This window comes from Neomonachus schauinslandi, chromosome 5 (assembly GCF_002201575.2).
Source record: "Neomonachus schauinslandi chromosome 5, ASM220157v2, whole genome shotgun sequence".
Lineage (NCBI taxonomy): Eukaryota > Metazoa > Chordata > Mammalia > Carnivora > Phocidae > Neomonachus > Neomonachus schauinslandi.
The window spans coordinates 102,228,930-102,255,683 of NC_058407.1; the positions used below are offsets into that span (position 1 = coordinate 102,228,930).

The window sequence follows — 26,754 nt, forward strand, 5'->3', positions numbered from 1 at the left end:
TTTATTTTTTCAAATGGTGTAGCCGCCAGAGGTGCGGTGCTAAATTCTTGGAAGGGGCCCGGATGTACTGAGGATGCATTACAATTTCACAAAAGGAGGCAGTAGTGGAAAGGAGCAGTTTTTGGTGTTTGATGCAATAATGGGAATCAGGTAATCATCAGAAGGGAAGAAGAAATACTGCAGATCCACGGCTTCCTTGAATTTTGCACGAAAGCCGACCTCGGAGGAGGGATTAATCCAGACCCGCTTGGGGGTGTTTTGCCATTTCTTCCTCTTCGTGGCTTCTCCTTTTAAAACAATTTTTGGTCAATGGTCAATGAGAACACGAGGATGTACATTCCAGAGGAAAACCATCAAGGTAAGGCTGGACCCCGCCGCCTCGCCGGGGCTCCAGCCCGGTCTCCCCGCCCTCTCCACCCCTCTCCCGCTCTCCCCCGCGCGCTCCCCGCGGCCCCCGGGCCGGTCTCTGCGGAGTTGCCCCGGGCTGCGACCGCGAGGGGCGCCCGGCGGCGGGGCGCCTCCGTCTCGCCCGAGCGGCCGGGAGCCCGGCGGGACCCGGGCCGGAGCCGCCCGCGAGCCGGAGCGGAAAATTCCCGCCCCTCCCCCTCCCCGTGTCCGGCTTCTCCAGAGCATGTGTTTCCTATGAATTTCCAGGCGAGGGGGAAAAGTTCCCCAAGTGTCTGCTCTGCCTCGCTTTCTCGCGTTTGCGTGGAAAGCCCAACTGCCCGGCCAGCGGCGCGGGGGGGGGGGGAGGGGGCGCCGGCGCCGCCGAGCCCCGCGGGCTGGGGTCCGTCGCCTCGCTCGGGGCGCGGCTGGGAGCGCGCGCGCGCGCGCACCCCGCCCTAGGTCGGCCTCGCGCCCCGGGCCGCCGCCGGGCATCCCGCTCGCTGCCGGACGCCCCTTCTCCCCGGCAGCGCGCTCCAGGTGGCGGGTGGGGGCCTGGGATGCAGATGTGAGTCTCGGCGCCTCTCTCTCCCTCTTTACCCGTCTCCCTCGCTCCCTCTCTCTCTCTTCCTCCCTCCCGGCTCCCTTTCTCCTCTCTCTTCCTCCCTCCCGGCTCCCTTTCTCCTCTCTCTTCCTCTCTCCCGGCTCCTTTTCTCCTCTCTCTCTCCCTCTTTCCCCGGGTCTCCCTCTCTCTCGGCTCACCTACACCCACCCACCTCTCTCCTGCCATTGACCCCAGGTGCACCCACGCCCCGTGTATTCTGATTCGCACCCACATGTGGGCTAGCACCCGAGGATGTAAGCAGTTAGAAATCGGGCGGTGTGTGGGCTTTGCTTTTTCATGTTTTAAGGAAATAATGAAAGGGTGTGCCGAGCTCCCAGGGCTCCACACTGTTGCCCAGTGTTTTCCCAGCATCTCCATCCTGGGCACAAGTGTCACCAGCTCCCCCCAGTGAGGGGGAAAGGCTTTCAGGTAACTCCCCACTTCTTGGAAACTTTCTCCCTCCCCCCTCCCCCCATATTAACAAGTTATTATGTTTTGGCACTGCTCAGCAGCTCAGGTTATGATGGAGTGTGGAGGGATGGTCTTGCTGGAGTGTGGCAGCCTCCAGCTTCATCTGTCTTGTCTCCATGGCTTTCTCTGCCTCTTTTGGGTGTAGTCTTCCCTTTTTCTCTCCCAGTTTCCCAAGCCTCCCTGTTTACACTCCCTTTCAATTGCGTTCTCCTGAATACCTGTCGCTGTTAGTGGTGTTACTTCGTGGGGTACTTTAAGTGATTCTCTGAGGACCCCAGCCTGGTGGAGGGGTTGCCTCCTTGTCTCTTCTTTCCAGCCTCCTCCTCCTCCTGCCCCCATCTCCATCATTTGGGGACAGATCCCCTGTCCTTTAGAGCTACCTGCCTGGTCTCTGTCCATCCTGAAACTGATTTGGGGGCTAGCTGTCCCTCTACTTTCCAGCTGCGGTGGCAGTGTGGGGATTTTGACCCCTCGGTAGAGAGAATTTTGTCAAGGGCCCTGGGTTCTAGGGTGAGCCAGGGCTTTGTCATAAGGGAGGCTTCTGTCCCTGGATTTCTCTATGCCATGACCCCATCTGTCACCTGTTCCTCCGGTCCCCTTCCTAGCAGATGGAGCAGTGGATGCATTAGGAGGTTGAGGATGAGAGACACAAAGGAAAGGGTGATATTTGTGAAGAGTGGGGATGGATGTCTCCCCTCCAGGTTCTTAACTCAGCCTGAGCAGCCTCGAAGAGGAGAGCTCAGTAGTATTGTCCTTACTGTCACTAACAATGGCAGTATGCCGTGGCAAGAATTATTATTCACATAAGGATAATCTTCAGTAGTTTACCAGGTCCCCTCTTAGTGCGGGAGAAACCCCTCTTAGCCCCTTTCCTCTTTTTTGCCCCTTTGTCCCCCGGCATCCCCCCTCCCCCGCCCCACAGAAATGCAGGGAGCAGACGTTAAAAGTAGGAACACTGACCCTGGAGAGGTTTGTGAGAAAGATGGAGGGACAGGAGCGAGTGAGCCGTGGCCAGGAGCTCTGCCTTTCCAGCAACATGCCAACAAACACTATGGCAACCTGAATTCCAGTTCTCTCCCTTGAAGCTGCAGTGATTATATAATTCACAGGAGCAATTTTGCCTCCGTTCTTGGATGCGGTGCTCAGGTGAAAGAGCACCAGGATCCCTGTCTCTCCTCCATTGCCCATTCCCCTGTCCTCGGTCACTGGCATTGCCCAGGGTTTTTTTTCAGGGAGGAGAGAAAGAGGGTGATGGAGGTAGGGAAGGGAGACCTGGAAAAGCACGAATATTTACAAGGAAGGGGTTGTTGTGGTTTAATAACCGAAGGGGTGATGAAACGTAATTGGGGGTTAGAGTTTCAGAAGAGAGAGAAGAGAAGCCAAATGATTACCTCAGATCAGTGATGGTGACGAACCAAAGAGTGGAGAACCGAAAAAGTTGCCAGTGCAGGGCTTTACATTCTTCTCTTCCTGACAGATTTGAAGGCACTGAATGCATTGACCCTTTCTCCCCAGCTTTTTGGTGGGGTGTGTGTGTGTGTGTGTGTGTGTGTGTGTGTGTGTTGAGGGTTGGGGTATGGAGACCTGATCAGTGCGCTGGAACAGTCTGAAGGTTCACTGAAGGACTGGCTTTTGACCCTGGGTTTCAGGCTGGGAGTGGCTCATGTGGGCCTCGTCTTACCTCTAGTGCCCTATCTGCTCTGGTCCCACGCCAACCTCCCACTTTTCTGGGCTGATTTTCCATTGCAGGCTCCAGCTAGCAAATGAGTTTCTTAATAGTCAACCATTTAGCAAATAAAACATCAGAATGTCCCTTATCTGCTGGAGACAAGGCAGAGGGGAGAAACATGTGTTCTGGGAGTGGAAGACACACTGTGCTTTTCTTTTAACTACTTAGCAATACAGCAGAATAGTAATCATCATAATAAAGTAATAATAATAGTGATCACAGTTAACTCTCTTTACAAATGGTCATAGAACAGTGTCACTTGCACCTCAGCTTGTGCAGGTTTTAGAAAGTGTGACATTAGCTTCTCTTTCTCCAGATACTGCATGGAGGAAACCGGAGGAAGAGGGCTATTGAGGCTCTAAATTTCATTCCTAGTATTGCTCTGACACTTTCCGGTGTATCAGAATAATACATAATAGACTATATTACAAGAACCAATTATTTATTATTTCTATAGAGTACACACTAAAAGTATTTAAGTCTGTGCGCATGTGCATACACACACACACACACACACACACACTGAATAAGGAAAAATATATTTTAGATTACACAAAAGATTAATGCACGGTGGGAACAACTCAGCAAGTTGTGGAGAGGAATATTGGTAATGCAGTCCCCTGAAACTGGACATTTCTACCTCATGTGAAGTGGAGAATTGTTCTCTACTGGTAGATGTTCTAGGTGTAGTAGTTTGCAAATGAAATGGTGAGCCATTAGCCCCTTCAACCATCTCTCAGTCTTGGTGATGACTTGAACTCTTACTGCAATTTTTTCTTTGACTTAAAACTGCCCTAGGTGGGTTCTTCTATGTATATAAGACCTTGGACTTATGCTGAAGCATGCTGAATGAGGATTTCGAGGCCCTGCTGATCTTTGTGTCCTCACTTCTAGCACTGGTTCCTGCTCATTCCAGGCCCCTAATACATGACTATATGAATGCCTGCCCGCCTGAACGAATGAATGCAGATGCAGGAAGACCTGAAGTGGATGTGCTTTCTGCCTCTCCCAGGAGGTGGCGCTCTAGGGCTTAGGAGTCAGGAAAGGGGCACTCCCATTAGGTTTGGTGAGGAAAGCTATTGGGAGGGTTTGGAGAGAATTTCCTGTGTGCTGTGACTCTTTGATTATGCCCACACCTGTCCCAGTGCAGAGAACCCCAAAGACCAGTGTGTGTTCCCATGCCACCACACACACCAGAGGACCCCTAGGGTGACTGAGTCCCTCAGGGACCTTGCCACCCTCTGGTAATGCAAACCCACTCTGGATTTCTCCCACTCTTGCACACTCTTACCTCAGACTTCTGTTTACTTCTCGCACAGACGGCATCCTACTGAGCCTTGAGGGAGCCTTTTCGGCGATTAGCCGAACTTGTTATGGCCGTATATTAATTTTCTCCCTGATTTACCATGGATGGTTTAGTAACCAGAGGGGCCAGTGGTTCCCAAGCCCAGTGGAGCATAAGGTGACCAGAAATTTGGGATTTGGAAACCCTAACCTATAGGGTTACAAAGCTTGCAGGCTCAAAGGCAGGAAGACATTTTCCTAACTTTATTAGGGAAAAAACCACAAAACAACTGGGTACACTTCACAGCTGATTTCTGTTTATGAGTCTGGCTGGGCTCCTGCTGGGTAATGGCAGAAAAGCTCCCGAGACCCAGGTTAGGCAGTAACTGAGATTTGTTCTAATTTTCAGTGATGTTTTCCAGCCCTTCCTTCACTTGGCTTTCTTAGTTGTTGTGGCAAACTCTCTGAGGTCTGAGAAACCCTTGCCATGGTGTTTAGAAGGGGTGAATGAGTGCCCCATAGGGTCTTCTTCCTTTTCAGTAATTCTTGCTGCCTGGTGAGGCAGCCGTTTGTTAGGTGGTAGTGACAGGTCAGTCCGTGTCATCCCCACGCCTCCTTGCCGGACTCTGAAACCAATGCTCAGCATTCAAAAGCAGGAGACAATTTTATTTTCAGACACGGACTGAAGAAAGTGGATAGATTGTTTGGGGAGACACCTGAAGACTTAACAACAAGACAAATTAGCAAAATAATCACGCTAATGTCGTCTGTTTTGAGATCCCATCCTCACTGTTGCCTCCGTTAATGTTGGGCACTGGAGGAGAGCAGAAGACTGATGACAAAAAAGGCATGGGAATTGTTTTGCAAAATATCAGGTGCTAAATATTTAGCAACATGAGTGCTAAACATTCTGATAATGAAACAACACTCCAAGCCATGGCTGTCATTATTAAAATAATTTAGTAAACACCTGTTTACATGTACCTCAAGGTTGGATACTGTATAAAACAAGTAAAAGTGACAGGATCCCTCTGGGAAAATGGAATGATTTGCAGTGCCGTTTCAAAGCCAGGCCCGTAGACTTTAACTGAACCCATGGCAGAGAAAGCAAAATGGAGGGCTGAAGCAGTGAATGTGATTGTTTGAATGTAAAGGCCTAGTACTACCGGAGAGGTCTTCTATGTGTCTTAATTCCCAGACGGGGTGCCTAGGTGTTCAAGAAGAGGCCTTACTGACCCAATGGAGATGCAGGCCCAGGACGCTGCAGCAGCCCTTGCTTCTTTCCCTCTATGGTTAGGGGCCCTTGGAAGCAGCTGCTCGCTGCAAGAAGGGAACTGGAGTGGAGTCTCAGGTTCCCAGGAGCCTTGGGACCCCTGAGAGCCTCGCTGCCGTTCTAGGCTGTGCGCTGTGTGAGTGAAAGCCCTGGAGGGCCTCCTAAAGAAGCAGAGCTGTGAAATGGCTGGGAGCTTCAGGGAGCCAGGCTGGCGGGAGAAGGATGCAGGAAGAGGCCCAGATGACGGGGGGGGTTGGGGGGGGGCGGTGGGAATTTGGGGAACACGATTACTACTTGCAGAAATTAAATTAAAGTGGCGATTTAAGGGACGTAAGGAGAACAGTTTGGGCCTGGAGCTCAGGAGTCGAAGAGAGATTGAAATAGGCCCTTACTTCCCCAGAGACCAAGGGAATGAAAGGAATAGTAAATCTGGCTTGGAGCAGAGGATGAGGAAAGGGTGGGTTGACTGGCAAAAAGCCAGGACTCTTCGGTTCCTCCCCTTCCAAGAACCCCACCAAACCATTGCTCTCCGTAACATGTTCACTTAAAAACATCTTCTGGCACCTGGTGGGTGGGTGGGTGGGGTGTGTGTGTGTGTGTGTGTGCGCGCTTGCACTTGTGTGAGAGAGACAGAGAGAGGGTGGGGAGGGGGTGGTTCTAGATTCATGAACTTTGAAGTGCTTGTCAAACAGACATAGAATAAATGCAATGTCTCTTTGGGAATTTACTTTCTAGGATCAGAGCAGTTTAAGGAACCTTAGGACAAACTCTGTTTCCAGTTGAGAAAACAGAGGCTCCTAAAGAGTCAGTCACTCAGGCAGCGATGTGACAGAGAGCAAGGTCTTCAGGCTCTTTTTGCTCCTGCTTTCTCATGACCACATTTGGTATGTGTTAAACCCCGTACGAGGGCATTGCTTAGTGTTTCTGGAAAAATTTTGCTTACTAAACCTTTCACCTTCTTCCTATCCTACCTCTCTCCAGTCCCACCTTTGTACTGGCTTAAAATAATTTCTGAGATGAGGGATGTGGAAGCAGAGTGGGGGTGGGGTGGGGGTATCTATCATTGGAAAGGTTTAAAAATAATTGCTCGGACCGTAGAGTAAAAGTTCATACACGTCCACCAGGAGCTCTGGCAAAATTCAGATCACTATGCTGTCTGCAGACGGATATAGCTCCGAGCTGTTTTTATTTGCTTGCTCCCTTTCTGTCCCACTCTAGGCTTGTTTCAGCCCCTGAGAGGGAGCAGGGTGGTGGGAAGTGAGGCTGTGCTGTAGGACTCCCCTTAGCGAACTGTCGGCAGTTCTTTGTGGACCGGCCAGCTTTGTGGTTGGCCAGGCCAGGGACACACATTAACTGCAGGGTAGAGACCAGGGCACATGTGGGTTGCTGCTGGCCAGAGGACAGGCTGCTGTGGACTCCACCTGAGTTGAAAGAACAAAGGCTTCTCCATGCTTCCTTGTCGGGGTCGGTCTCCTAGGACCCCTGCCCCTTACCCCCATCCCTCTTCCCAGGAGACATTTAAATAAGGAGCAAGGGTTTAAATTCAGCCTATGGAAAGGAGTTCATCTAGGACCTGCCTCTCGTTCCCATCGTCCTTGAAGTGCTCGTTGGCTGCCTTGTTTGATGCTTGTATACATGGAAAACTGGAAGGCTTTTGAGGCTGACTTGGTTTCTAGCTCTAAGACCGAGGCATGGGCTAGACTCACCCTCAGAGATGTGGCCTTTGAGATCCCTGGAGGAAACCACTCTTTCAGAATATAGTGTTGTGATAATCTCATGAAAGATTCACACTGCCTATTTGCCAAGGCAGGGGGGTGCTTTTAATCCACTTGGATACGCTCGGTATTGCCTGCTTGAACGTAGCTAAGAAGAAAATAAAATAATCTTGTGTCCTGTCCTTTAGAGAACCACTCCAAAATCCAGACAGTAAATGAATGTTCTCCCCATATAGCCTATGGGCAGAAACGTTGGCTTGATTACTCAATTAAGCTGTGTTTACTTTGTGACCATTGTGTCATGTTCAGTCACTTACATTGTTTGTGTCCTTCCAAAATAATCCATGTTGGGCTGAAACCTTTCAAAGATATTAGTTAGCAAAAGTAAGAAAAATAAATAAAGATAAATAAGGCTACAGCTAGAGAAGTGACCAGGGTCACATTCTTTGACTTGTTCTTTTTCTTTGAGAGTTTTGGAGGCATCAAGCCTTACATTTTTTCATCTATAAAATGGAGATAAGAATGCTTAGGCAGTCAGCGTCACAGGGTAGCTGTGAGTCTCCGTATGGGAGAATGAGTGTAAATCTCTGTGTGGATATCAATCATTCTTATCAGAAGGCAGACCACTAGGGTTTGAAAAAGCAGGGCCATGAAACAACTTTCAAAGCGTTTCAGACAACTTTGTAGGTGGTGTTGGATGGCTGACATAATTCAGAAGTTCAAGGATGGAAATGTAAAACAAAAAGAAACAGAGTCCGAGGTGGTCAAGGAAGTGAAAAATCAGTCCAGATGGGCCTGGTATTTTGGCGTTCTTCACAACTGTCAACCAATGTGAGGCCAGTAGGATGCCAGGACTGGGGGACCATCTGGACTGCTCTTTCCAACCAGAGGGTCAGGCCCTGGGGACACAGGTCTTCCTTAGGCCCAGCAGCTGCCCACCTGCCCCTCCTTCATCTTCTCCCACCCACAGCACAAGGCTCCCTGCCTTCAGCCTAAGGTCCAAAGCCAGACTGGTCGGAAGTCCTTTGATGGTCCAAATATCTGGAAATAGGGCCACTGAGAGCAGGAAGGACACCACCTGGGCAAACAAACATCCCCTTGCTTTCCGGCACGAATTCCCCAAACCTAAATACAACTCCTCAGTGCAGAAGGACAGACTGCCTGGAAAATAAAACTTTGCTTCAAATGTAAACCTTGGCTTTAGAAAAAAAAAAACAAACTAAATTTTTTTGATATAGTAAAAGTGCTGGAGGTTTGTAGGTAAAGAGAGGCAACAGTTCCATATAGCATTGAAACACATCACAATAAGAAAGGGCTTTAATTTCACATCTTAAGTGACAGATTAGATTTTAGTTTCCTAAAGCAAAAATAATCTCATCATTAAAAAGTGTGCTGGAAAATTTGTATTTAAGTTTGCACCTTGTTCCCCGCACTGTGTCCCTTCCCAGCCTCAGGTCCTATGATCTGTGGAGTCATCATGCTTTCATTTTTATTTTAAAAAATTAGTTATATTGAAGTATAACTCCTTCCTTTTTATATTTTTAGGATGGGGCAGGAGTGATAACTACCACTTAATGCCTGGTGTGTCTCCAGCAATGTTCTTTGGGCTTCATGAGCTGAGTATCATTTTGTCCTTCTATCAGTCCTGTGGGGCAGGTACTGATATTTTTCAGGTGAGGAAACCGAGGACCAAGGATCTTGTGTATTGAGGCTGAGATCACCCAGACAGTATTGGAGCTGAGAATTAAATCCAGGTCTGTTAGACTTTCAAAGAATTTGTTCTTTCTTTCTCCATATGGGGAAGAGGAGAAAGAAGAACTCACTATCCATCCATTTTGGGAAAAACTACTTTGGGCTAGCGTCATGGAACTTTGCCTGGATTTGTTCTGTGGAAACTCCAGCTTTGGCTGGTCACGTGGAGTGGATAAGCAGCTGAACACTTGTTCCTCTTTGGGGAGGACGACTGTGTGGTCCCTCTGCATGCTCCTCCTCACAGTCCCATTCTCTAGCTATTCGTTTGTGCCCATGGTTTCTGCCTGGGTGCTCTTTGGTTCTTCAGATCCCTCTGTAGACCTTAGTGGAAGACCTAGACTAGTCAGTCTTGGCTTTGGGATGACCACTCCTTGGCATGGCCTGACCTCACCACCCATTCTTGGTAATTCCTTCCTGGAAAATAGACAGTCTCCACCCTCAGACAAGATTCTGAGGAGTTCAGGGGACTGTCCTTGCAAGCTGAGCTCCCTGGACTTCATGCATTTATTTGTTTGTTTGTTTGTTTGTTTGTTTTTAAATAACATCTTTGTGGAGCTATAATTCACATGTCATGGAATTCACCCTTTAAAGCATACAACTCAGAGGTGTATAGTATTTTTACAGAGTCGTGCAGCCGTCACCGCTGTGTAATTCCTGCACATTTCATCACCCGAGAGAGAAACCCCCACCCACTGGCCGTCATTCTCCAGTTCCCCCTCCCTTCAGCCCCGGCTACCATGCGTTTCCTTTCTGTCTGTATGGATATTTCATGCATTATTGTGAACAATAATAATTCTATAATTGGAGCTCATCTGTGTAGTCTAGCTGTTGGCAGCACATCTCATGCATTTCAGAGCTAGGTATGTCGTGACAATCTGTATGATAGATGATTCAGTTAAAAGGAAGCACCAGATAAGTTAGGGACTTGGGTGTCATTTGGAGGTGAGATTAAGCACTTTCAGTTACGGAAAGAATGGTTTTAAGATTTATTTCTTTTAATTGTCTCACGAAAGCTAAGTCTACAAGTCTCCTCTATTGATAGTTGAAGAAGATGTGAATGATGACCTTTACAATTTTTTTTATTGTGGTAAAATCTATGTAACAGAATTTGCCATTTTAACCATTCTCAAGTATTACAATTCAGTGGCATTAATTTACAGCATTGTACAACATGGCCACTACTTACTTCCAAAACTTTTTCGTCACTCCAAACAGCAACTCTGTAACCACGAAGCGATAGCTCCCCATTCCTCCCTCTCCCCAGCCTCTGGTAACATCTGATCTACTTTCTAGCTCTATGAATGTGCCTATTGTAGATATTTCATTTAAGTGGAATCATACAGCATTTGGCCTTTTGTGCCTGGCTTATTTCACTGAGTGTGTTTTCACTCAGTGAAATAGTGGGTGTCAGAATTCCTTCCTTTTCATGACGGAATAATATTCCATTGCGAGTATATACCTCATTTTGTCTATCGTTTCATCAGTGGATGGACACTTGGGTTGTGGATACAACTCTGGCTCATAATGCTGCAGTGGACATTGGGATACACGTATCTGCTTGAGTCCTCATTTTCACTTCTTCTGGGTGTATACCTAGGAGTGAAATTGCTGGGTCTGAATTATGACTTTTTAGCTCTCAGAGCCCATTTCCTTGTGCGGCTCCCCAAGTTTGAATCTTATACAGAGGAGAGTATAGTATTAGGAAGTTCCATTGTGTCAGTAATGAGAATCTAGTATTTTCTCTGGGCTCCCAGTGCCTATATAAGAAATTTGACTCTAATTAGGTGTTTAACAATTTAGCAGCTGTCTTTTGATGCTGCCTCCATTCCAAAAAAATAATGAAGTTTTCTAGGTCTAGTTCAGCGTTTACCTCTGTGCCGACTGGGCTTTGTGACTTGACAGGAAATGGGTGTTTGGCAAGACAAAGCTATTTAGTTTGTCTGTCTCCATCTCTCCGTCTGCCTGTCTGACTATCCAGGGGCTCCCACGCCTGAGGAGAGCGGGATCCAGTCTGACAACCATGAGTATCTGGGAGAGCATGGGTCCCCCTGCTGTGTGGTTGGGCCGCGTCCTCCTCAGTGGCTGCTGTGCATCTGCCGTGGTTGAAGGGCAGTGTGGCTTGCTGGATGGGGTCTCTCTCTTCCAGCTTTGGAGCTGCTTGGGGGGAAAGCCATGTTCCAGGGCTCTTGGCTATGCCTCACACCATCTGAAGTCTAGACAAGGGAGGAAAAAAGTATGATGGAAAAGAAACAGGGGAGAGAATCAGGGAAAGAGGGAGGGGAGTAAGAGAGAAGGGAGTGGATGAGCAAGGGGAAATTTTTAACACTTGATGGATCTGTGCTGGGGACTAATGACCCAATTAATGATCAGGACACTTCTTTCCAATCTTGGGGTGGCTTTTGTTTTTGGTAATGGTTTTACCTAGAAGTCATAATATCACCTTACATTTTGATTGTTTAAAATATCTTTTAAGTCTTTTTCATGTCTACTACTTTAGCCATTCTTCAAAAAAAAAAAAAAATCCATCTAAGTCGTGGGACAGTTGTGGTATTCCCAGTTTTTCAGATGAAGAAAGGTGGACTCAGAGAATTTGAACAACTTGCCTGGTTAGGGAAGGAAAAAAACTCATCAGTTTTATTTTTTTGGAAAATATTGTATGTTGGACTTTGAGCCTGTGCATCTTTTTGCCCCATACCAAGCTCTCTGATTAGTGGGTTCAACCTGGCCATGAATATGTGTGTGTGTGTGTGTGTGTGTGTGTGTTTCTTTCTCAGATTAACAGAGCTCAGTACGCTAAGACAAAGATGCAGGTCACTTTGAAGACCAGTACACTTGGCTTAATCCAACTATGAGCACATTCTTCCCTTGTAGCCTCTGCCTTCACATCCCCTCCCTGGTCTTGCTTACAGGTGTGTTTTGGCCACCAACCAGAGCTAAAATGTTGTGTAGTGTTTCTCCAAGGTCAGAGCCTCTGCTGTCATGTCTGGATGGCCAGGTCAGCCTGGGGTTCCAAGCTCCAATCCAAGGGGATTACAGTGACTCAGATCTCATATTTGGTCTACAGTGGATAGGATCTTGTGGCTCTGTTTTTTAATTATTTAATAGGCAGAAATTTTGACCTATGCCCAGCTGTTTGAAAGATCAGGAGATAAGAAGCCTTTTCCTAAGATAAGTTGACTGTGAAATATCCCTGAAATGGGGTGTCTCATGCCAATTGTGATGAAAAATAATTTTAAGTTGGTTTCTTCCCCTTTCCAGAATTTGGACGGTTGGTCATTCACAGAAAGTTATGAGCATCTGTTATCTATCAGGCAGTTTGCTCTTGGGATCTCTAGATTCAAGGAGACCTTCAAGATCACAGGCTCTCAACTATCCCTTCCTTTAGGTAGTATATAGTCTAGTAGGAGGTAAGGTACACACCCACATTCACAGATACAACTATAAAATACAAGGCAGAATATGCTTGATGTTACAGGGAGGTAAAGATGAAAGACTTACAGATTTAAAGAAGGAGGGTGACACAATTAGATGGAATAAGTGGAGAAAGCATATATGAAGATGATGACAAAGCTGAATCTTGAAGGGTGGACATAAATGGGGTAGAGAGGAGGGATGTACATTCCCAACAGAAAGAATGGTATAGTCAATAATATGTTGAAAGGCATATGCATTGGATTTTAAAGGAAGAGTGAGTTGAATTGGATTAAAGCATAGGTTATATAGGGGGAGAAGTGAGAGAAGGTTGGGATGGCAGGAAAGGGATAACATGTGGAGAGCCCTTGTGTCAGGCTGAAGAGCTCGCATCCCATTTGGTAGGCAGTGGAGGGCCATTGATAGTGTTTGAGTGAGGAATGGTGTGGTCAGAGCTGCTCTTCAGAAGATTAGGGAGGCAGTGGGGGAAAGGCTGGGATGGGGGTGGGAAGACTGCAGGTGGGGTACTGTTCTGAGGCCATAGTCCAGGCATGAGAGGGAAGAAGGGCTTTTCTTAACAGAAGCCAGAGGGCAAGGGAATCCTTTGCTGTTGTCTAGGTGGGAAGGGTAGAGGGTGGATTTGGAGGGTAAATGGAAGATACCCAGCATATGTGCAGAGTTAGAGTTCCTTTAGAGGTGATATTTGAAGCTGTGGAAATGGATGAAATTATTCGGGAGAGGGGACAGAGAGAAGAAAATGATGAAGGGGCTGAAGATGGAGCCCTTACATTCAAAGGACAAGAAGGGGATGCAATGGGGCAGATGGAGCCAGAAAGGTCAGGGAGGTAGAAGAGCCTTCCTACACAGGGCCATGGAGGGCAAGAAGGCCATCACTATCAGTATTGAGTGGAGAAGGGGGTAGGGAAGATGGGAACTGAGAAAACCTTACTAGATTGGATGATTTGGGTGTCAACAGTGGACTTTGAGAACGGGCTCAGAATGATCACTGTGTAGTCAGTGAGGCTACACAGTGCTGAGGCATGGCAGGGTGTGATGGGAGGCACATGTGGACCACTCAAGAGTTTTGACTGAAGGAGAAAAGAAGAGATGGATTTGTTGCACATGAGAGACTGGACATGGAAGTGGGGGGGCTGTTGATGAATCAGATCTGGAAGAAGGCAGTAGGTAGTGGGGTGAGGGACAGGAGAGGGAGGTTTAACTTAGGCAAGGAGGTACAATTCAGAGATAGACCAACAGTGAGCAGAGGATGAGAAAATATAGCGTGGCGGTGGAGGAAGCTGAAAAAGGAGATATTATGGATCTCAGGGATGTCAGGGCTGGATCCTGACACAGGGGAGGGCAGTTGTAGTATAGTCTGAGCTTGAAGACACAGGAAGAGGTAATAGTCAGTAGAAAATACTATGGGACATCCCAAAGATATCAGTAAGAGTTCCTAAGTCTCAGAGGGAATGTGGTTGAGGTCAGGAAGCATGAGTTAGGGTCCAGCAGTGATTAGCAGTCCTAGAGAAAGGTTCCCCAGAACTTAGTTTGCTAAAGTGAGATGGGCACTAACTAAGTCAAGGGGGCAGAGATAAGTGAAGTTAGAGCTGGTGTGGGAGAATGGAGGTGGTTGCCTAGGACAGTCGAGGTGCATGGAAGTCCTAGGACACATACTTTTAGTAGGATACATGAGTCGGAATCTTCTAGCCTGCCTCTGTTCACATAGATTATTTATCAGAATAGCTAGTTGGCCACTTGAGGGCTGAGTGGATGTACAGAAGAGCAGGTGGACTTTGGAACACAAGAACAGGAAAAGATGGCAAGCCGGGGTGGTGGCAGTGTAAGAAGGGTAGGTAGAGGATGGTGGACTAGGATGCATGTGTGTGGAAGGGTAGTGAATGGAGACAAAATTTACTGAAGTTTTCACAATTTGGCTTCCTGAGAACCTTCTGGGCACTGACAACAAAGCAGAGAGCCCATGTTCTAGAGACCTGAGGTCATGTTCAAGACAAGGATGGAAGGAAGTAGGTGACATCAGGATGGGTGTAGAGGTGGACATCAAACATCAGGTTGTCACAGACTGTCTTGGGCACCATGGACAAGGAGCTTGCACTGCTGGCCTCAGTCATGGTTCAACAGTGGATAGGAGTGTTCTGGACAATTCAGATGAGAAGTGCCAGCCTAAGGGTGGTCACCTAGAGAATGACCTGCCTGCAGGACCTGCCCACTCCTGTCTTCTCATGTTCCCTATCTACACCAAACAAGCTTCCCGGCCTATGATATTGGTTCTCTGGAGAACTGGTTAGCCTTTGTGGAGTGTTAAGATCTATGATTTTATATCATTATAATTATATCAGTATATCAAATTCCTGAGAACAGAACATTTTATTATTTTTTCTTTATCCCCTCCCTCTCATAACCTCACAACAAAAATGTACAAACCACTGGAAAATCTCAGGTTGGATCCCATTTGAGCTTTGCAATGCCTAGATTTGCTGGCCATCAAGAAAAATATGATATCTTGAATATTTAATGAAAGGATGTAAATTTTTGGTGCCAAGAACAGTAACAGTCTTTGAATGCCGTGGAAGTATGCTCTGCTGGGTAGTGCTTGGTACAAGAAAAAGTTAATCATCAGGAGGTACCCTCAGGCTCTACCCCAGTCCTTGTCATGTGTGTAGGGACTCTAGTAAGAGGTCATCATCTGGCAGGCATCATCTGTGGACTGAAAAGCCTTGCCCAGAGGCAGTGGGAGGGGCAGTGGCTGCAAAGGCCTGGTGATTTGAGTAGGGGAAGCTATGCCCCTGCACTTCCACTCAGGTTCTCTGCACTGACCACCACGGTGAAATGTATAGACAGTCCAGTGGTCCCAAGTCCTGCCTTTTTTCTCTGGCTCCCTGCACCCATCCATCCCCACCTCTTCACTAGACCTGATCTTAGTGTGGGATAGCCCCAGGGACAGGGGTGAAGCCTTTACTGGGAAGCACATTTTTCTCTACCTTTCTTATCCAGGGAAGTGGCACCAGTTGCCTGTCTGTCTGTCCAGAAACCTCTGGGAATTGGCATGACCAGTCCTGTGGCTACTGTTTCACCCGGTCTGGCCTCATCAGAGAAACCGTTTGCCGAGTTTGGCCTTATTCTGGAGAACCTCAAAGAAGAAAAGATCCTGAAGAAGAAAATGACCATAAAAAATGTTCTTGAGTTGGATGAGGGAATAGAACAGGCCTGGTGTCCCTGAGAGGTAGACACAGCTCTTCTTGGAGACATCCACAGATAGCACCGTGTGTAGTCACGTTTATGCACACTTGGCCCAGGGACAGGCACACATCAGTGCCTCCTGAGGAGTTACAATTAGTTCATGGTCCATTTGAAAGAGAGAGGATAGGGGCGCCTGGGTGGCTCAGTCGTTAAGCATCTGCCTTCGGCTCAGGTCATGGTCCCGGGGTCCTGGGATCGAGCCCCGCATCGGGCTCTCTGCTCCACGGGAAGCCTGCTTCTCCCTCTCCCACTCCCCCTGCTTCTGTTCCCTCTCTGCCTGTCTCTCTCTGTCAAATAAATAAAATCTTTAAAAAAAAAAAAAAAAAGAGGATAAAATGGCAGTGAAGGTCATCTAACTTTTTCAGGCCCAGAAGTAAATGAACAGAAATTCTAAACCAAAGACTTCAGGAAATGTTCCTCTAACACTTGGGGGCCAAATACTTGCAAGTTCTTTGACAATGATCTCCATGTAGTGTGTGTATGTATGTATGCGCATGTGTGTGTGAGAGAGAAGAGGCAGAGGGGAGGAGAGAGCAGTGTGCCTTCATTTGAAACCTCTGAAAGATACCATGTCATCACAAGGTGTGGGCATATCTGGGCACAAGGAGACCTGTGTTTAGATGGACTTCAACCTCTTGCTTTGGAACCTTTGTTGGATCATTTAACTTCCCTGTATCTGAGGATCTGCATCTGCTACCACCCTGACCCTCCCTCCCCCATTAAGAATCCGTTTATTGTTGGGGTGCCTGGGTGGCTCAGTCAGTTAGGTATCTGCCTTCAGCTCAGGTCATGATCTCCAGGTACTGGGATCGAGTCCTGAGTCGAGCTCCCTGCTCAGTGGGAAGTCTGCTTCTCCCTCTCCCTCTGCCCCTCCCCCCTGCTCGTGCTCTCTCAAATAAATTAATAAAATCCTTTTTTTAAAAATAGAATCTGTTTATTCTTTTAGCCTCATTGATAAATGACAATTACTTGAATATTTCATAGGAATTAATTGAAATACAGTGGGAGAAAACTTTTTTGCATCTAGTCATTTATGTACTGTCAGGTGCACAGGGAAATTGTAGTGCATAAAGAATATTGCTGAGCCAGGTTTTCTCTAAGAAAGAATGTCTTGGGGTGGTGAAGGAAGAATGTAAGACAACTCTGCTCTGTGACTTCAAAATAGTACCAGAGAGAAAGGGCTTTGGGCTTTAAAGGCATGGGGATGTCTTGTGTTTCCTTGGCCTTGAGAGGGGGGTCTTGAATTGGAGATGCTGTATTTTACATACTGTAGATTGACAAAGAATTCAAACCTGCTCCCAAGGAAGTCTTTGTGAGGGAGCTCTATTTCATCTCTCGTTCTCTTCCCTCCTTCTAGGTTTCTTTCCTTAGTATGGAAGCACATATTTTGTAGTTCTTTCAGCAATGGTCTATGGTGGTAGATTTCAAACCTCTTCAGTCTTTGTTTGACATTGTTTTTTTTCCTTTTGAGTTCACTCATGAATAATGGCAGGTACAAAATTCTGTATTAGCAGTTCTATTCCTTCAGCAATTTGAAGATATTCCATTTTCTTCTGGACTCTATTGTTGCTGATGAAAAGTCTGCTGTAAGTCTGAGTCACTCTTCTGACTTTTTGACTTTAGTGTTATGCAGTTTTACAATGTTGAGTTAATACATAATTTTTAAAAAATCCTGCTTGAGACTTGGTAGGATGCTTCAGTCTACAGATTCATATTGTTCTCCAGTCTGGAAAATTCTCAGTCATTTGCAGATACTGCCTCTCTCCTAGTCTTTCTATTTTATTCTTCTGGAACTCTATTATTAAAATATATTGGTCTTTGGGCGCCTGGGTGGCTCAGGTCATGATCCCGGAGTCCTGGGATCGAGTCCCACATCGGGCTCCCGGCTCAGCAGGGAGCCTGCTTCTCCCTCTGACCCTCTCATGCTGTTTCTCACTCTCTCTCTCAAATAAATAATAAAACCTTTAAAAAAAAATATATTGGTCTTTGTCATTGTACATTTTCTCTTAAATGCACTTTCATATCTTATATTTCATTATCCCTCTTTGTTACATTCTGGTAATTTCTTCAGCTCTATCTTCCAATTCACCAGTTTTTTCTTCATTTCTTTCTTTTTTTAATAATTTTTTTATTATGTTATGTCAGTCACCATATAGTACATTATTAGTTTTTGATGTAGTCTTCATTTCTTTCTAAACTGCTGTTTAACCTTTATTTTTTAAAAGATTTATTTATTGAGAGAGAGAGCAAGGGGAGAAGCATAGGAAGAGGGAGAGAATCCTTAAGCAGATTCCTCGCTGAGCAGGGAGCCCAATGTGGGGCTTGATCCCAGGATCCCAAGATCATGACCTGAGCTGAAATCAAGAGTCAGATGCCTGAATGCCTGAGCCACCCAGGTGCCCCTGTTTAACCTTTAAATGCATTTTTATTTTTAATGGCTATTTTATTTCTAAAAGTTCTATTTTCTTTCTCAAATTTTTTGGTTTTTTTCATAGTCTATTTTTTTCCCTTTTGGTTTCTATTCCATATTTTAGATTTTTAATAATTTAAAAATATATAAATACTATAAATATATATAGTTTATAAATATAAAATATTTATAGTCTATTTAAAATTATTTTTTCTACCTCAGCCCTTGGGGAATGATTATCCTGTTTCTGGTATCTACTCCTTTCACTAGTGATGGATCATTTCCTTTTGTGGCATATAAATTTTGAGAGTGGTCCATCTTCTTTCTGAATTTTTTTCCCATGAGGTTCTAAGCACCCTGAGTTTTGGAGTTGTTGCAATAGTGCTCTTTTGCATTTGGTGGTTTCAGTGGTCCAGAAACAGTTTTTGATATTTGCTTCTTGACTTGAAGTGCCCACAGCATACTGGTGCTTTAATTATCATGAGAAAAAAATGTTCAGACCCAGAATCTCAGTCAGAGATCAGTGGAATATGTATATGTAATGAACTGACTCATACAAATAGGAAAGATTTTAATTTTTCTACCATTGCTGCATTCAGACCCTCTCAGTTGGCTCTCCCTTACCTGTTCTTTCACATTCTCTCAGGCCTGTCTTTGCTTTCCACTCACATTCAGTTATTAGAATAGTCTCATTTCAATAATTAGGACTCATGTTGTAAATATTAAAGAAGTCCATAGACTACTTCAGGCCTTACCCCTGGGTTTCAGAGTTGTATGGAGAAGTGTCATGACCTATTTTTTCCCCTTCTTCTTCTAGTTCTTCCATTTCTCCCCTACTCTGGGCTCCCAGGATTAGGGCAGAGAAGAGGGACTCAGAGGAAGTAGGGCTCAAGTCTCTCTCCTTGGTGCTGCTTCTTGTCTGACATTGGCTGGCCGTCATATTCTCTGCTATGGTAGTCATCTCAACACTGGCTCTTTCTTTCTGTGGGTCCTTTGATGGCCCCTCTGGGGTCCTTTGTAGCACACAGTTCCCTGATGTGGGTGATGTGGCATCTCCCAGATGTCTTGTGAATCTCACAGCCTTTTTATGCTGAGGTGGCCCTTGTGGGCGAGTCTTTACAGTGGCTTGAATCCAGCCAATTCATGTCATATCAGTGTCATCCACTCAGCCCAGTAAAGGCTGTTGTATTTAGTTAAAATTTGGAGTTGCAGGCTGCTTCCCATTGTTGCCCTTTCTCCTTACCCTGTCTACATAACTGCCCCAGTTCTCCTGGAGAATTCTTGAAGCAGGAAGCAGGCCCTGTCCCTTGGTTTTTGTGTGCACCGTCCAGACTCTAAAAGACATGGGTCAGCGCTTTCCCGAGAGTAGCCCTCTGCTCTGGTACACTGGGGTGGGCATATAGGTCCTGTCCCTTAGTAGGCATCAGGCTGGGGGGTGACAGGCTGGTCTTTTTTATCGCAGGCACTCCAGTCTCAAGAGATGCTCCTCTTGGTGCTCACCTCCCTTGGCTTTAGGGGGAGGGTTGGGGAAGCACACTCCACCACAGCCCACACCTTGCTACCTCCAGGACTCCAGTTTCTAGTCCTTTGCTTATATAGGCTAGATAGGGTGGTGAAGGGGAGGGTCAAAAGACCAGTTTGGATACCTCTTAGTTTTGCAACACAGTATCTATCCAGTGCCTTTGTTGTTTGAGGGGTACTTCTCATTTATTGTTCTTAGGTTTGGGGCTTCAGCTGGAATTCTGAGACAACAGGAAAAGTGCCAGTCAGCCTCCCCTTATCTCTTCCTTGGGAGGGTGGGCAGAGATTTTAACCTGGGTTTTTTACTGGGGAGCAGTTTTTCCAGATTCTTGGCTTTTTGCCAAGGCCTCGGTTTCCACTCTTGGCTTTGTGGGGTCCCCTAGCTCCATCTCCTGCCGTGTAGATGTTGAAGCCCCAGCTCTGGGCCCACAGCCTCCACGGCCAGCCCAGCTGTAGTGCCTCAGCTCGTTACTCAGCCTTAAGTTCTCTCTTCCTCCCTGGGACTGAGGAATCCCCTTTCTTTGTGTCAGCTGATATTGTTCAGCATTTCTCTGCGTCGTAAAAACAGTGAATTCGGTTTAAACTTGGCCTGCCTTATTGCCAGAACTGGAAATTTGCATCTGTGTTTTATAGACCACTAATAATAATTCTACTTCCATCGAAAAGATGTGAGGGCAAATGAAATCATGGATGTGGACATGCTTGGAGAGTTTTGACCCATTTATGAGGAAGGGATTATTATAAATATACCTCTGCCTGGTTTGTAAATCATTCTCCCCTGAGCTGGTCCTTTAGTAAAACTATATTTATAAGCGAAACCATCAGAAACCAAAGTGACATGATGCTATTTAATAGTTTACCTCCTTTAACTATCACCTCCCGTTTATGCCACCTAATGATTTCCAGTCTGCCCTTTGGGACTTACTCAGGTAGAGTATTTTAAACTTTCTGGATGTCAGTCTATTATTTCTTCTTTTTAATATCATAAGGTATAAGAGGCATATATTAAGTATACATTAAAATGTATGTTTGGTACATCAGATATCTGTTAGGTATGTTCGGTATATACCAGATGTATCAAGCGGACTCATTCTGCTTTCTTCACTTAGGGAACGAAAGACAGGTCAGACTATCAATCATCAATCAATTAATGTTAAGTGAGTGCTTGCTTTGAATTTGGCACTATAATAGCCACTTGGCAGAGGACATAAACAAGCATAACCAATTTTGACAGCCATGCATGAACTGTCTAGCAGATACCAGATAGACACAGTGCTCGATGTATTGAGGAATAAAACAAATGGGCATCTGCCCTCCTGGAGCTTACAATGGAGCCACTGGCTGAACTGCATTAGAATTTCTCAAAGGTGGCAACGTGGTACGTTGTTATCACCATACTTGTTTGGTAAGTGAATCTTTCAGACTCTGGAAGTCTCGCTCAGTTTTTTTTTTTTTACAGAGCTCTAGTATATAGACTGATACCATAATCCCATCAGAGATAAATTAAAACAAAACAAAAGCTTAGTCCAGGAGTTGAGCAACTTTTGGTATAAAGGGGTCAAACATAGTGTGAAAGATGATTTTATGGGGTTTGGTTACGATCTCTGTGTCATGGGGGTTTATCTCTGGTTGTCATCTCCCCTTTCTGTGCTCTTTCCATTGCACATCACTCTGAGGGATCCAGAGCTCTTTGCTTTTTACCTCTCTTTCCCTCTGGCAAAACACGCTCACAGAAGAAGGGCTCGGGTACCCGGCAGAGTCGTGCGGCACTGTCCTCGTTCATCCTGGCCATCGTGGGTGTGTCTTGGGTGAGCTCTGCTGTCCCTGGAGGCCAACTTCACCCAGAGGGTAGGAGGAGAATGGTTTCTTCAAAGATGCAGTGAAGAGCTGCTCCAGAAGGAACAGGGCCACGAGGACCTGCTCAGAGGGAGACTGGAATCAACTGTTTCTATTTTTCTGTAAATTTAAGTCATTTTTTTTTTTAAAGATTTTATTTATTTATTTGACAGAGTCACAGTGAGAGAGGGAACACAAGCAGGGGGAGTGGGAGAAGGAGAAGCAGGCTTCCCACGGGGCAGGGAGCCCGATGTGGGGCTCGATCCCAGGACCCTGCAACCATGACCTGAGCCGAAGGCAGACGCTTAACGACTGAGCCACCCAGGCGCCCCAATTTAAGTCATTTTTATATCCTTTCTGAAGTATTAGCATGTCCAGCCTTTTGTCTCATTGTGAAGTGAAAGATTTTGTGTCTTTTGAAGAATTCTAGACATCAGCAAATTAAGTTCAGGAGGAATTAGTAAGACTAAATCATCCTGTAGGTGATTTTACTGAGCCTATGGTTTCAGATTAAATCAGGTAAAGGATGCAGCTGTGATGACAATAGGCTTTAGGTCCTGTGCCCGTTCAGGACTGGTTATGGCTGGCTGGACTGCTGTGTGTTGAGGAGGAGGCTAACTGTTGCCCGTGGGCGGGGGGCGGGGGGGGGGGGGGAGTGCAATGATTGATTAGTGATGTCTGCCACAGCCTCAGCATGGAGGACAGGCATACAGCACACCCACTGTTCTGGCTATTCCTGGTAGAGATGGACAGATGCTTAGGTTGTACTTTAATAGCCAGCTGATTCAGTCACTTTTGTCAAACAAATAGTTCAACAACAATGACAAAAAATCCGTTGAAATAGGTGTTTGGTATAATGAAGAAAAAAAAGAAAAAACTTACCCATTTTATAAACTCTGTTTTTCATTTTTTTAAATTCAGGTAGGTTGGTAAATCATAGACAAATTTTGAAAGGTGAATTAAATGTGAGAGCTTCTAATTTCTGGTTTAACTTTCCTGGAGGAGTCACTAGATAGTACTTTATGATTTTATTATAGTGTCTTCCTAAATATTTTTCAAAGCATTTCGCACATATTATCTCATTTTACTCTCACTTGATCCCTGTGACAGATTTGTTTCTAGCGCATAGATGGGGAAACTGGTGCTCAGAGATGATCTGGCTTGCCAAAGGTGGTCAGGAGCAGCTGAGGGGTTGGCCTTGATCCCTGGCCCCCTTCGTTCATACCATAAAATTTCTGTGTCCCCCAGGAGATTTCTAACCAGCTGAGTATTGTTGATACGCTCTCTCAGGGGCAGGAGACTGCTGGGGCAATGACTCAAAATAGTGTCTATTCCCTGCTTAAGAGGTTGTCCTGTCAGCAGTAGGCTGATGAACTAGACCCCACTGCTTCAGTAAAATACTTTGGGGTTTATAGGATGGAAAATTTTGTTTGGAAATGAAAATAGCCCATAGTCATTTGTACCCTGAAGTTGTCAGCTGATGCTGTCTGAGTCACCCCTCACTGTCTTCTGGCACCCTCGGGGGGCCTCACTGTGGTCCACCTAGAGTGGTCTGAGCGTGGCCATATTTGGCTTTCTAGAGCTTGTTGGCTTTGGAAGTGCCTTTCAACCTGCCAACACCCAAGTGGGGACCTGGATCAAGTCATGCATTTAAATGGCCAGGCAGCAGAGAGAGCTCAAGTGGAGACATCTAAGGGATGTGGGGCCATTTACTTAACATAAATCAGCTCTCTGAGCGTGAGTGTCTTAATGCATTCCTTCAGTTATAAACAGTTTAGCCTCATGACAGCCAACATCTTCTCACCCCCGCTCTCCCCAGCCCAGACTGCAACTGGGAACTTTGATGATTGCAAGGGATGATAAGGAGGCCCTTCTGAAGAATAATAAGCTATTGTTTATCAGAACCTTCCTCCTGGAGTGTTTGTACTCAGTGGGTGCAGGCAGTCTCCCTCCACCCTCGCTCGTGGCTCCCAGTGGGCACTTTGGGGTGTGCTTCACCCAATCTCATTTAGTCCTCACTTCCCATTTATGGGGTAGGGACTCCTGTTATCCCAGTTTCACAGAAAAGACAACCGAAGTTCCAAAGCCTAAGTCATTTACCTAAGGTCGACAGCTGGTAAGCGGTGGAGCTGGAATTTGAACATGGGCAGCCTGTTTTGTGAGCCCCTGGTCTTAAAAAGTCCTGCCATGATCATCTTGTTTCTTTTCTAATTTGGATGGTTTATTGTTGGGCTCTTGAGATTTTTCTTGGTAGCTTGAAGAGTAGCCTGTATGCTGGCAGAATGAGCCTGGGGATCTGCTCAGACCTTCCCTAGCAAGAGAAAAATTCGGGTTAAGAATGTGTGTTGTCTCGGAAGTAGTGTCAGCATAAGGGCCTTGTCCAAACTTCAGATTTAGGAGAGCAGAGCCAGGGTGTGAGAGTCTTGGTCTGTGCCCCGGGAGCAGGTCTGCCAGGCCTCTGTACCCGTGGAGCACTAATAGGCAGGGAGTCCATTTTGGTATGAACAGGGGTTGGTATATTTAGAAAGAATCTCTAGGGACTGTCGTGTGTGTTTATCTGCATGCTCAGAGATAAAAGTCAGGGAGGTGGGTCAGTAAAGAAAATGCTTGGGTTGACATCCAGTTGACAGGATGGCTCTTTCCCAGGGATGCAGGGCAGCCTGATACAGAGGGCCTATTTTAGGGTCTTTATCAGTTTGGAATTGTCACTGTCTGCACTGCAGTAAAATGAGCCTAGCCTGGCTCTGCCTTTCCTGACTGGGAAAAATCTCATCACACAGCCTTGTCTTAGACTCAGTCTTTGCCCAGCACGCTTACACGTTGTGGAACTCTCTAATTTCTTGCCCCAAGCCAGCCACAGGGGCAACCTTCTGATTTGCTATCTAATTTAGGGCAGAAACTTGCAGAGCTGTGTCAAGAGGGGCTGTTTTCACTTCTGGATATTACACATGCTTAATGTTCTTGCTTTGAATACATTCCAAGAGGACACAATAAATAAAGGAGTATGCACACATAGCTCACTTGGAGTCTGCTGCTTTTGGGGATAAACCACATTTATTTTCTCCCTCCCCTGCCCTCCCTCTCTTCTTCCTTCCCTTCCCTCCCCTCCCTTCCCTTTACCTCCCTTAAATCTCTTCTCCTTTCCTTTCCTCTTCTCTCTTTCCAATATATTTTTCATTTATTAGAGCAGTTTTCCAAGGGGTAGGAAAGAGCAACAGATCTTACATCTTTAGCATCATATATTCTGCAGTCATGAAATTATTTGCCACTGGCTTTTCTTCCAAGTTCGATTCCCATTTATCTTAGAATCAAATATACTGGTATTGGGACTGTTGGTGATTTCTGTAAGATGACTCAATTAAAAAGAGCTCTTGCTTTATATAATGAGACTTCTTATGTGGGCCACCTGTGAGGAAGGCCCAGGAAACTTCCCACTCTCGGTACATGCAGCTATCACATTTGAAGGACATGGGGTTTTGCTCTATAGTACTTTCCACTGAAAGGGAAATCATGGACCAACCACCCATGGAACCTAGCAAAAGGGAGAGAAGTACTGACTAGGGCAAGACAAACTCATGATCTGGAATAGAGTCTAAGCTAGGAAAAACTATTGTGTTGCAAACTAGCTGGAGTTTCATGTTTAGCAACAGGGCTGACTGATGTTTAATACAAGATGAACATGTTTCCCACTTGAGGGATGAATGACATTTAAGATGTGTATCTTTATGATCAACTAGAAAATTTGACTAGATATAACTAATAACTGTGTGTGTGTGTATGTGTGTGTGTGTGTTAGGTTGAGAGTTTCATGCACTTTGTTTGAATTCATACATTAGCTGTCTAGGCAAGTGTTTCATATTAGAGCTATCTTGTATACAGAAATGATATTGGGGTTCAGACTTTGTAGCTGATTGTTGGTATCTCTTATATTTCTTCTCTTGTATTTTTCAAAAGAAAGGGGAGATATTGTATGGGCAGTCCAAGGTAGATAATATTATATGTTACAGCTTTTAAGTTTTTATTGTATTTTTAAGAGGAAGGGGAGTGGTTTTGGCTGGATTGGGCTGAGTTGGGGTTTGGAAATAAAAGTAGCAATGATTCATTGACTATCTGGTCTCTGCTAATGTGAATTGTGTAATTTAAGTCTCAAAACCATCCTGTGTCATAGATACGCATATTTTAACTGTACAAAAGAAAGAATAGGTTCAAAATAGCTAAGGCATGGTGACCCCCATAGAAGTTTGGATCTGGATAAGAGTATAGGCTGTGGAAGATGAGGGTCTGGCCTCAGGTGTGCAAGGTTTCAGGGGGCTGGAATGGAGCCCTTGCATAAAGCCCAGAACCTTCAAGAGCTTTCTCTTCAAGAAAGGGAGATGAACAAGCTTCTGTTTACTGCCCTGGGGTAAACAGCAAGGAGGCCTACTGTCTGTCCTGGGGCTTACCGTACCACCTGTGAGAAAGAGGGACTCTACCCCTGTACCACTTGTAGGTAGGGGGTCTGAATTTATGCTCCTTGCCTATTATAGGAACTTTCGGGTTAAAAAAATGAGAAAAAAATGATATCTTGGACATTGATGGATCAATGGATTAATAAAATACGGTATACACATATGGCTGTGGACTAAATTTTGTCCCCCACCCAAATTCATATGTTGAAGCCCTCAAGTCTGTGGAGATGGGCCGTTTGGGAGATAATCTAGTTTAGATGAGGTCAGGAGGGTGGACCCCTCATGAAAGGATTAGTGCCCTTATAAGAAAAGACAGTGGAGAGCTTGTACTCTCTGCCGAGTGAGGACAAGAAGGCTATCACCCACAAGCCAGGACAGAGGGCTCTCACCAGAAGCCAATCAGGCTGACACCTTGATCTTAGACTTCAGCCTCCAGAACTGTGAGTAAATAAGCCCCCCAGGCTGATGTGATTTGTTATGACGGCCTTAAAAAAGAAGAAAATCCTGCCATATATCTTAACACAGATGAACCTTAAGGACATTATGCTAAGTGAAGTAAGCCAGGCACGAAAAGACTCCTCACATGTATGTGGTATCTAAACTAGTCAAACTCTCAGAACCAGAAAGTAGAAAGTAGAATGGTTTCCAGGGGCTGGGC

The 26,754-nt window shown here is 45.8% G+C and overlaps 1 protein-coding gene across 12 annotated transcripts in view; it reads left to right on the forward strand.

Moving 5' to 3' along the window:
* The first annotated feature begins 309 nt into the window (after nucleotides 1–309).
* CACNA1C (calcium voltage-gated channel subunit alpha1 C) overlaps nucleotides 310–26,754 on the forward strand; it is a 643,199-nt gene continuing 616,754 nt past the window's right edge. For all 12 annotated transcript variants that reach the window (XM_021690729.1, XM_021690726.2, XM_021690718.2 and 9 more), the window contains exon 1: nucleotides 310–358. In XM_021690729.1, coding sequence (XP_021546404.1) covers nucleotides 310–358 — 49 coding nt within the window. The remainder of the gene's footprint in view (nucleotides 359–26,754) is intronic.